This window comes from Microtus ochrogaster, linkage group LG4 (genome assembly GCF_000317375.1).
Source record: "Microtus ochrogaster isolate Prairie Vole_2 linkage group LG4, MicOch1.0, whole genome shotgun sequence".
Lineage (NCBI taxonomy): Eukaryota > Metazoa > Chordata > Mammalia > Rodentia > Cricetidae > Microtus > Microtus ochrogaster.
The window spans coordinates 66357275-66368443 of record NC_022030.1 but is presented as its reverse complement, the minus strand read 5'-3'; the positions used below and the strand labels follow the sequence as shown (position 1 = coordinate 66368443).

Here is an 11169-nt window from a genome sequence, read left to right as displayed (position 1 = left end):
TTGGGTCTGGGTTACCTCACTCAGGATAGTATTTTCTATTTCCATCCATTTGCATGCAAAATTTGAGAAGTCATTGTTTTTTACCGCTGAGTAGTAATTTGTATATATTCCACACTTTCTTCATCCATTCTTCCATTGAAGGGCATCTAGGTTGTTTCCAGGTTCTGGCTATTACACATAATTTTGCTTGTGTATATGTGTGCATACCATTTGTGTCCCACAAAAGAGCACCAAATCCCTTGTTTTTGAGTTACAGGTGTTTGTGAGGTATTGTGTGGACTCTGGGAACCGAACTAGGGTTCTATGCAAGAGCAGCAAGTATTCTCAAAATGAACCATATCTTTAGTCTCTCCATTCTAAAAAATGCATTTATTACTTATTTACCTGTAAGTATGTGTATGTTTGTAATGTGTGTACATGTGTGTATGAGCCTGCTGCTCTCTGCACGTGTAGAAGTCAGAGGCCAGCCTGTGGCTAGTTGGTTCTCCACTTTCACCATCTGAATCCCAGTGACTGAGCTCAGACCATCAGGATTGGTGACAAGTACCTGTAACCCACTGAACCATCTCACCAGCCCCATTGTAAACCCTTAGCCCTAGTGTTTCTTTGTTACAGAAAGTGGTTCTTCTTACATGTCATAGAAATAATGGTTGGAGCTCAAAGTCACTAGCTAGTATTTTCACAGAGAAAATATGTACTTGTTTCATGAAGTAGCCATACAAATATAAAACTTTTCACTAGAAGATATGTCTGTTGCGAACTGAGGTACACTAACTATAATTGTTTCCTAGGGTTCTTCTGTGACCTGGAAGTCTGCATTTAAATTTTCTCCATTAAATATCTTTAAAGGATTTTCAAGAATCCCATGGAAACCTGATCCCTGTACAAAAAGTGGTCTACAAAGTCTTGAAAGAACTGGAAGAGAAAAATGACCTGGAGGCTCTAGGGTTATTGTTCTGTAAGCAAAATATGAAGGCATACCCTGATTTGGAACGCATTTTAAAAAGATTTAAAAATGGTAATTGGGCTTAGTATCACCCTTGGAGATCACAGTCCTTATTTCCCCTCAATAACCAAATATTAAACATCTACCATGTATCATATACAGTGTTGCACAATCTGAGCTATAGCAGTTTAAAAACTGACATGTTATGTATCACCACAACTCTTATATCTAATAGCTACAGTTCACATCCTCCCGATGTCTGGTAGGCTGGGTATTTAGGTATGAGAGCCCCATGAGCATCAGGCTATGGAGAAGAGGACAGGAAGAACTCAGACCCAGTAGGGTAGCACTGCTGTGTCTCTTCAGTGGAGCCCTTATAATATTATACTTAGGAGTCCATCGGGTTCACTACCACCCACCTTGAGTGACAGCTCAGCTGTGGGTTGCAGGATCCATCTTAGCTTAGCACCACATGCTCATAGAATCAACAATGTATGAGCCAGTTCTTCAACCCCATCTTGTCCGTCTTTCAAGCCTGCCCATCATCAAGTTCCCTTTGGTATGTGCCAGATCCTAGACCTTCCATCCAAGAAAGATCCCCTTTCTTCTTACAGATGTGACAGACTGGAAGCCATGTTCAGCTTCTTTTTTTTTTTCTGTGTTGATGTCTACCTTCCCTGCCCTGTGAATACTGGAATAGGAACACAGCAGAAAATGTGTCTTCTACTTTTTTAATCTTGACCTTGAGTGTCTCCTTTTTGTATGGGAAGCATAAACTCTCCCCTCCCAGGACATGCTGGGTGAACTTTGTGATATTGGACACATTGAATATGAAGTGATGGCAAGACTGGAAGTTCCTATATGTGTAATGCAGAAATGTTGCCCCTTGTTCCTGCTAAGGATCTCTAATGGCTTTCTCCTCTTCTTCCCTCTCCCTCCCACTTCAGTTTTACCACAGAGCCAATTTTGGTCAGAAGAAATTGATAGAAGAGACCAGAACTCACAGCTCAGTGTTGAACAAGGTAACTATACCTGGAGAGAGATTCTTATTGCCACAGAGACCAGCAAGTAAAGGTGATCCTTAGCGGAATGTGACTTGAGGAAAAACAGAAAGCAGTAATGGGAGTGGGTATGAACCTGGTGTGACCTTTCCTGCACGGGGACAAATTACCCAGGAGAAGCTGCGCACTCGAATTCTGAGGCAGAAAGATTGAGTGTGAGAACAACCAATTGTACGTAACAAAACTCCCTCAGATACCTGAGAAGTCAATTAATTTCAGTTCATGATGTTAGGAACTTCAGCCCAGAAGGTTTGACCTCATTTGTTATGGTGGGCATGACACCAAAGGAAGGGATTGGGAGAAGCAAGGCTGTTTACTTCATGGTGACCTGGAAACAAGGAAGGAGTGGATGTGCCTGTGTCCTTCAAGGATACACCTCCAGTGATATAACTTCCTTCAGCTCAGCTCTGCCTATTAAAGGTAAAACCAACACCCAGTAGTGCCATTCTGAGGGAGAAACCTCTAGAACATGAGTCATGGAAGGAGGAGGCACTTGAGATCCAGGCTAACCAGCCTCTAGTGGGATGGAGGATACTGGCAGAGCAACCATGGCAGCAGACAGGCAGCCTGCTACCCATGATGAAGGAACCTGAACCCAATGTTAGTAGACAGATTTTAAGAGACTGACTACTGAGAAATAATTGTGATTTAGAAAAGCCTCTGAAGGAGGTGACCAATATGGAACTGTGAAAGGTGAAGCAGTGTGGTCCACGGTGACATCAAAGAGGAAATGCTCTATAAGTGTGATGTCCTGTTTTGCCCTTACATGCACTGGTCTCTGACATCAGATGTGTAATAAGTGAGGTTTCCCACACCAACCAACTCTCTAGATGCCAGAAAGATGTCTTATGATGTCATTAAATTCAGATAAAGGGTTCAGGGCCTCCCTACTTCAGAGGCTGGTTACAAATGCTGGGATGTGACCTGTGCTTCTGCTCAAGTGAACATACATCAGAGGTTGCCGTAGCCCTTCAGGCTACAGAACTGTTAGCATAGCTCGTGAACCTCAGGGGAATGTTAACTTACAATTCACTAGAAAAGTCATACCTCAAAAATAGTCAGCTAGGGTGAGGGGAGTTGGGGAGATGACTCAGGTGTCAAGGTGCATACAAGCACAGGGCTTGAGTTTGATCCCTTAAACTTATGTAAAAAAAAAAGCAGCTCAAGACACAGGGGCAGGAGCTATAATCCTAGTACCGGGGGGTGGGGGGGGGGGGGGCGGGGGGCAGAGACAGGCAGCTCCCTTGAGATCAGTGCCCAGGAAATTGATGGGGTTTAGTCCAGTGAGAGACTCCATCTCTATAAAAAGAGGTTGATGCCACCTGAAAAAATGACACCCAAGGTAATCCTCTGTTCTCTGCACATATACGCACACAAACAATAACCACATGGGAGAGGGACACCCCAAGGAATAGCGGGGAAAGAACACAACACTCTATTGTCTTTCTGGGGCACACCACCCTTCCTGCACTATGGAGTTTGCCAGCCCCAATCCCTCTGAACAGAGTCTCTTAGGATCTTTAACAAAAGTTCCATCATACAGGCATGATGAATAAAATCAGCAGCCATGGATCAAGTCAAATTCTAGGTCTCCTCACCTTGTAGGTCAGGGTTCCCATGCTGTCATCATGTTTTGTTCCCCTGGCAACCAGCCCTCCAATCCTAAGGGCTTTCCAAACTTTTTTCTATAATGTGCACTGCAGTATTACTGAGGAAGGCCAGCTATGCTCAAGGGTAGACTGACTCTCTTTTCGCCTTAATCACTTGGAACTCACCCAGAATTTGAGGAGCTCTGGCCAGAAACCGGGGATGAAGACCAAAACTACCATTTCTTCTTATGTCACATTGTCACACTTTATGTTAGAAGAGATGGATTCAAACAGGAGAAATGTTGTTTGAGAGCAACAGTATTGCAGAGAAAGATAGATAAAGGAATACACACAGCAAGAAAGTGGTAGAGGTGTGGGAAGGGCACTCGGATTCTTTGAGACAGAGAAAGGAAAAGGGAAGGGGATGAATGAGAGCAGAAAGAATAACAGACAATGGCAGAAGGATCCATGTTGCTAATTTCTTCCTTTGGTTGGCATCAAACACGGGTTTCCGTCTACCCCAGCTGGTATAAAGTATTGGTATCATTCAGATGCCCAGTTTATAGGCGAGGAAGCTAGTCTTGAGAGAGACTGTGTGTGGAGAGTTCACAGGGTCAAATGAAAAGCAAGAATCCAGGCACTCAGGAGGCAGAGGCTGTGTTCTTGACTGTGTACTGCTAATCTCGTGGAAAACATGAAACAGAAGTAGGGGAAATAGAGAGGGAAAATACAGGAAGGAATAGCAGACGTGGGAGGGAATGGAGACAGGCTGTTCCTGAGTCCTCATGAGAAGACCAGCAGGGATGAGCCATCTGATATATACAGGGAGGCCATTTTGTGAAGAGTTGTGGTCCAGAGACTGCTAGAAACTCAGGTAAGGTCACTGGAAAGGGAAGCTCCGGGGACACGTGCAGGGATGCTCTAAACATGAATGTGAAGACATGTCACCATCAGGTGCTAGAGTGACCCAGGCAGTGCTTTCTCAGTCAGAGCTGACCCTTACCACCTATTCTCATGACCTGAGTCTGACCTCAAGAATCATGGCGAACTTCTCAGCTCTAGATAAGATATGGATTTCAAGGGCTTCTTCAGCCTTTGTATCACAACAAACATCTGATTTTTGTTCCTTAGGACCTGGTGACAGCTGCTCTCAAGAAAGCCTGACCTGGTCACCCTCAGATCCTTCCTCATCTAATGGTCTGTTCTCATTGACTCTGTTAACATTGCTGACTCCCCCCATGTGAACTCATTTGCTTTCTGTTGCTGTGGTGAAACCCCATGACCTAAAGCAATGTGGGGGGGGGGGGTTTACTTCATCTTACAGTTTATCGTCCACCAGGAAGGGACATCAGGATAGGAACTTAAGGCAGGGACTGAAGCAGAGGTTATGAAGGAACGCTGCTTACTGGCTTGCTCCCATGGCTTGCTCGGCTTGCATTCTTATATCTGAGCACCACTCATACAGGGGTGACACTTTCCAGTGGTGTAATGTCAATCATCAGTCAAGAAAATGTCCCTGCAGATTTGTCTACAGGCCAATCCAATGGGGAAATTTGTCTCAATTTTGAGTTCCTTTTCCTACACGATCCTATCTTGTTTCGCTGACAAAACAAAACCAGCCCACACACCTCACACGGGGTGCTCTTTCCTCGTGTTTCTGATGTCCACAACATTTTCTGCATCTGTAGCTTTTCCAAGTTCAGGGTTTAAATATCAGTGTCTTGGTCCTCAGGTTTGACTAGGAAAGTTTTGTCTCCTGAATATGTCACCCATATTCTTGAATTCACACCTCTCTGTCTGTGGCTTGCTTGACTGACTATACATGGCCTACATGCTCAGATCCTCTGTCCAGTGGGGTTAGAGAGGAATGACGAACATGAACATCAGGGAGGCAGTGAATTTTCCCCTTTGCATTCAGCTCATACAATCATGACACAACGGGATCTCCCAAATGATACCTCCACTTGTTACCAGGGTAACAGGTTGAGAGCCCCTCTCCAGGGAAGATAGACCACTGGGGGAGAAAGCTTTGATGTATTGATGTAATGATTGTTTGATTGATTGATTTAATTTGATTAAATTTGATTTTCTGAGAGAGGGTTTCTCCCTGTAGCCCTTGGCTGTCCTGGAATTTGTTCTGTAGACAAGGCTGACTTAGAACTCAGAGATCCACCTGCCTCTACCTTCTGATTGCTGGGATTAAAGGTCTGCAGTACCATGGCCTGGATCCCTTTGATATTTTAATTAGACCATTGTCCTTCCTTAACATAATAGATATTTAAACTATTGCTTATTTAGAATATTCTAAATTCAAGGCATTGATTATAATATTATAATATCATGTTTATAAACAAAACTTATAATTAAATTACAATTATAAACAACTCTCAATATAATAAAAATATGAGTAAAAATATTATATCCTTTCCTAATATATTAATACAGGTATTCTTGCAATTATCTCCTGAAAGACTTTAAAATGATAATGTATTACTACATTTTCAAAAGGTAAAATTTCATTTCATGGGATCTAATCTTTTACCCAACTAAGTGTTAAGATTCAATTATGTGTTAAGGTCCTGGTAGATTAGGAATGTCTGGGTTCAAATTCTGCCTCTGTGATCCCAGACAGGTTATCTATCCTCTCTGGGCCCTGGAGTCATCTCCTATAAAAGGGATGTAACAGTGGTCCAGGCTCCAGATGGATGTCAAGTGATGCCATGAAGAGCGTCAATACTCGTGTTTGGTATTTCATCTCTGTTGGATGTCACTTGTTTCTTGTTGTTGTTACTTATTCAGTCATCAGTGTCAATTGTACCTGCTTCCAGAATCTAAGCTTCTCACACTGCATAAATGGGATTTCTTCTCTCAGGATGTCTAACATGGATACTCACTATGAAATCCATTATTCCTCAGGCTGGAGAAGTACCCAGGGAACCCAAACTGAGAATCGCCAATTCTCCATCCCTCAGATTCACAGTGGTATGTATGCAATAGTATTTATTTTTTTATTCCATGACTCATCTTTGCAAACACCTCTCTATCACTTTGAAGGGTTACTGTGTGGATTTCAGGTGGGATATGTCATTTAAGAAGAGATTTCTTAAAATTAACACTTCATTTTAAAATGCTTTCAAAGATTTTCTTATTTTTGTTTTATCTCTGTGGGTGATACACACACACACACACACACACACATATATATCTATATGCCATGTATGTCCCTGGTGCCCTCAGAGGTGCACCAGAAGTAAGTGTGAGATTCCCCGAAACTGAATTTACAAACAGTTGTAAGCCATCATGTGGGTTCTGATAACCATACCCAGGTCTTTCACATGAGCAGCAAGTGCTCTTGACCACTGTGACATCTCTTTCCAGGGTTACCTCTGAAATAATTGTTATATATCTTAAAATCTTTCATTCAAAATTTTAACATTTGAGACTATAGCAATATATGAGTCTGTATTGTTTATTGTTCTTCTGCAGGTGCACAGGGTGGGAATAAGAAGCACTGAGAGGGTGGGGCTGTGGTTAGGGATGAGTAGAGGGACCAGATGCAGAAGGAGGAGGGATGCAAGAGAAACGGGTGAATTCTTGGTGAGTCTGTGTGGTCTGGAGCAACCCTCCCTGGTAATGGCATCCTAACGACACCAGTGACAGGGATGGATGAAGACACAGAATTAGCAACCCACCACCCAGATGGACCACAGGGTGAACAATTAGACACCAATGTATGTGTCCAATAGTCTGACCCAGCAGAGACACTGGCTGTGATGGACACAAATGGGGCTAGGACTGTACTCATGCCCACGGCCCTAAAAAAGCATGGGGTCTAACCACTATGGATTGTGACATACAGTGCACCCAGGTCCACATTGCATGTTAAGTCTTCTATAATTAACTTTTCAATTATTTTCTCTAATTTAACTTTGTGGAGAAAGAATTAAATGAAAACCATGAAACTGTACTGTATATTGTATTATTCGTTCACATACCATTGAGGTTAGTGGAATAGAGTGGGCAGGACAGACAGAATCCACCACAGGCAAAGGAGGTTTTCTGTAATGGAAGAGAGGACGTCAGTCCTGAATTTGTTTGCTCTGGGACTCTTTCCCTACCCAGACCCTTACCTCTGGCCTCAGGTCCCTGCTTTCCTTCTTGACAAGTTCCCTTTCCAGCCAGCTTCCTGCAGAATTTCTGACAAGAGAGGCATTTGCAAAAGCGTTTAGAGAATAAAGACAGCAAAGCCCAGGCTTCCTCCATCCCTATCTTGGTTCTCAGTTTGGCAGCAGATGCAGCAGCACCACCCTCCATGGCTCCACATCCCTCCTGCAGCCCAACCCTGGTCCAACCCTAATCACCCTGTCATTACCTGCTAGGCTCCTTCAGTCCCTCCCCTGGTTCTCAATCCTCTCTGTCTCTCGATCTTCGCGGCTTAGAGAAATCTCTCTCTTTCTATTGGATACTGATGTAATGTGCAAATAAAATAGTTACAAAACAAAATCTGTTTCAGTTGTGAGTTTATCTGAAAATGGACTCTCAGAAGACCTCTATGAAATAGTAGACGTGAAAGAAGATACCACCAGCGACGACATTGATGGACTGCAATGGCCCCAAGCAGCCAGACCGCCAGGCCCAGGTTCTGAGCCAGAGGGTAAGACGGACTGAATATGAGCATGAAGGGCCAAGCTCTGGGAGGGAGCAGAGGAAGGCGCCGGTGTCTGATACAAGAAAACTGCTTAGGCACAAAGAAGCAAAGAGAACTCTTGATGCACTGTTGAGACCTGGAGGCGGTTGTTGAAAAAGAAACCCCAGATGAAAAGAGTTGGAAAAGTCTTACCAGGGCAAAGAAAAGTTAAGAAACAAGAGTCAGAGGGGTTGGCTAGAGAGTCACGAAGCACAAATACCTCCCAGGGTGGGGTGGTCACATGTGCAGATGGGGCTAGAAGTAGGAACGAGAGATGAGATCAGGGTGAGGGATGAAGGTGGAAACTGGGAAAGAGCAAGGCTCTGTGGGATCTCACCTGTGACCTTTCTTCTTCAGAGTCCTGTGAACTAAAAGTCCAACTGAGTGACAGAGATGCAGGCCAGGAGCCTCACATCCCATTGCCCTGCAGCAACAAAAGTAACTATTGTTTCCCTTCCTGGCTTTGTTTGTCAGGTGGTCTATGTGTTGTAGAGCTTTGTTTGATTTGTTCAAAAAATTTTAATCATTTTCAAACTTGACTATTGAAAAAAGTATCATGTATATTTGGAGTTGGGAGTGTAGCTCAGTGGTGGAATGCTTGTCTAGCATGTGTGAGGTCGTTGGTCCAATTCTTGCACTACACAAACACACACACGCACCCACACACAAGCACTTCATCTCAGAGGCAGCATGCTGTTTTACATATGAACTGTGAAGTGGCTGCATCAAGGTATGTCTGTTACCTCATATACATTTTCGTGGGAAGAATATTTAAAATGTATGACCTCAGCAATTTCTTGAGAACTCAATATATTGTTAGTCTTACTGTGTTGTATAATGGACGTCTTGAACTTATTCTTCCTGACTAAAATTTTATGTCCACTATGGCTTCAGCCCCCTCCACAGTCTTACATTACTCCCTCTGCGTCGGACCCTTTCCCATGCCACCTAACGTGAAATCGTGTAGCTCTAGCTCTTCTGGGCCTGGCTTGCTTCATGCTGTGTTCTTGCTCATCCGTGTTGTCTCCGCTGATGCAGTCTCCTTCATTTTAAGACTGTCTGGGAGTCTCTCCCGTGTGAACACCACACTCTCTCCAGATGCTGGCAGCTGTTCACGCTGACTCCATACGTGGAGCTTGTCCAGCTGTAACAGGTGCAGGCGTCTCGTTAACAGACTGATTTTAATCCCCCGAGTTCTGTGTGCAGTAGAGAACACTGTCTAATCACATGATGGGTCTGTTTTCAGTTGTTTTTGAGGAAATTCCATACTGTTTTATCCTAATGGCTGTAGTCACTTACGCCCCACTCACACATACAGGGTCTCCAGTTCTCTATGACAACACCAACACTTCCTCTCGCTTGTCTTTTTGGTGATGGCCATTCTAACCGGTGTGAGGTGACATCTCATTGGAGTTTTTTTGTTCCTTAACCATGGTGCTGGGCACCCTCGTGGTCCCATGGTTATCCATAGTCCTACTGAATAGGAACATTGAGGTTGGGTATCCTTTTGTAAAGAAAGGGAAAGTTTTTCACTATGGAATATGGACGCTGGCTGAGTTCCTGTATATGGTGTTTAGTTATAATTGAAATATAAATTCTGACTTTTAGTTTAGCAAGACATCTTATCTGGGTCCTTTTTCATAAACATATGATTTTTAATTATGAATTCAACCTCATTTGTTGTGACTTGTCTTAAGTCAAACTGGATACCTTCTGTCTTCTACCTGGACATTTACAACTTTCTATACATTGGGAAAGCTTTCTGTTATATCTTCAAGGCTCTTCTTTTCCTATTCCTTTTCAAAGGGAATAGTCTAGATTTTGAGGCAAGCCATTGGTCAAGAGCCTAGGACTATATGGCGTGGCAGGCTTGGAGACTCATGTCACAGGTACTGGCTTAGACCTCATAGGGGCCTGCTTAGTACTGAGTTCACTGAGGCATCACCAGCATTGAGGTCCAAAGTCAAACTTGGTTCTTGGTTTTTCTTTGCTGCCTTTACCTGGAAGGCATCTCTCTCCATGCTGTATTGCTTGGGGTTAGAGACTGTTTAAAGTTGCTCTCTGCCAACCTCAATGTATCCTTTCTTATTTTCTTGCCTCATCTAGGTGCTGGGGTCACCACTCACCTGGTCCCCTTAGGTATTAGGTATTTCCACGCATACAGATGTTCAGTCTGATGAGGGGGAGGGCTGAGTTGGGGGATAATTACTGGATAGCTTTCAAACCAGTTTTCTCCATTTTTACAAGTCTGGGCTACAATGCAACCCTGTCTGAAAGCAAATGACTCAAAACCCAAATAAGAACCAATGTTCCCAGCACTGTTTATCTTAAAAGCCAAATAATTAAAACAGAGCAAATCAGTATATTTCTTTTTTCCTTTTTTTTTCTGGTTTTTTGAGACAGGGTTTCTCTGTGTAGCCATGGCTGTCCTGGAACTCTCTCTGTAGGCTAAACTGACCTTGAACTCAGAGAACAACCTGCCTTTGCCTCCCAATGCACAGGGATTAAAGGTGTGTGCCATTACTGCCCATATTAGTCAGGATATTTCTATAACAACAAAAATAATAATGCAAAAGACTCTCACAAACACATGTATTACTTAGATATACACATACATTCGTATATAAATCTGGGAGTATTTGACTTCTTTGGGAAAAAAGATAACATGGTTATGATTTATTTTATGCTGATTATATAAGTAGTAAAATAAACAAGATCTTGAAACTGGAGATGATAGTTAACCTTAGGAATGACATTCGGGCAGTGGTGGTGCACACCTTTAATCCCAGTACTCGGGAGGCAGAGGCAGGCGGATCTCTGTGAGTTCGAGACCAGCCTGGTCTACAGAGCTAGTTCCAGGACAGGCTCCAAAACCACAGAGAAACC

The 11169-nt window shown here is 43.3% G+C and overlaps 1 protein-coding gene across 1 annotated transcript in view; it reads left to right on the top strand.

Moving 5' to 3' along the window:
- LOC101995389 (nuclear body protein SP140-like) overlaps positions 1 to 11169 on the top strand; it is a 67847-nt gene that overhangs the window by 19772 nt on the left and 36906 nt on the right. Inside the window, exons 3-8 of the mRNA XM_013351726.2 lie at positions 850 to 1018; positions 1894 to 1968; positions 4728 to 4793; positions 6513 to 6578; positions 8110 to 8250; positions 8641 to 8721. Coding sequence (XP_013207180.2) covers positions 850 to 1018; positions 1894 to 1968; positions 4728 to 4793; positions 6513 to 6578; positions 8110 to 8250; positions 8641 to 8721 — 598 coding nt within the window. The remainder of the gene's footprint in view (positions 1 to 849; positions 1019 to 1893; positions 1969 to 4727; positions 4794 to 6512; positions 6579 to 8109; positions 8251 to 8640; positions 8722 to 11169) is intronic.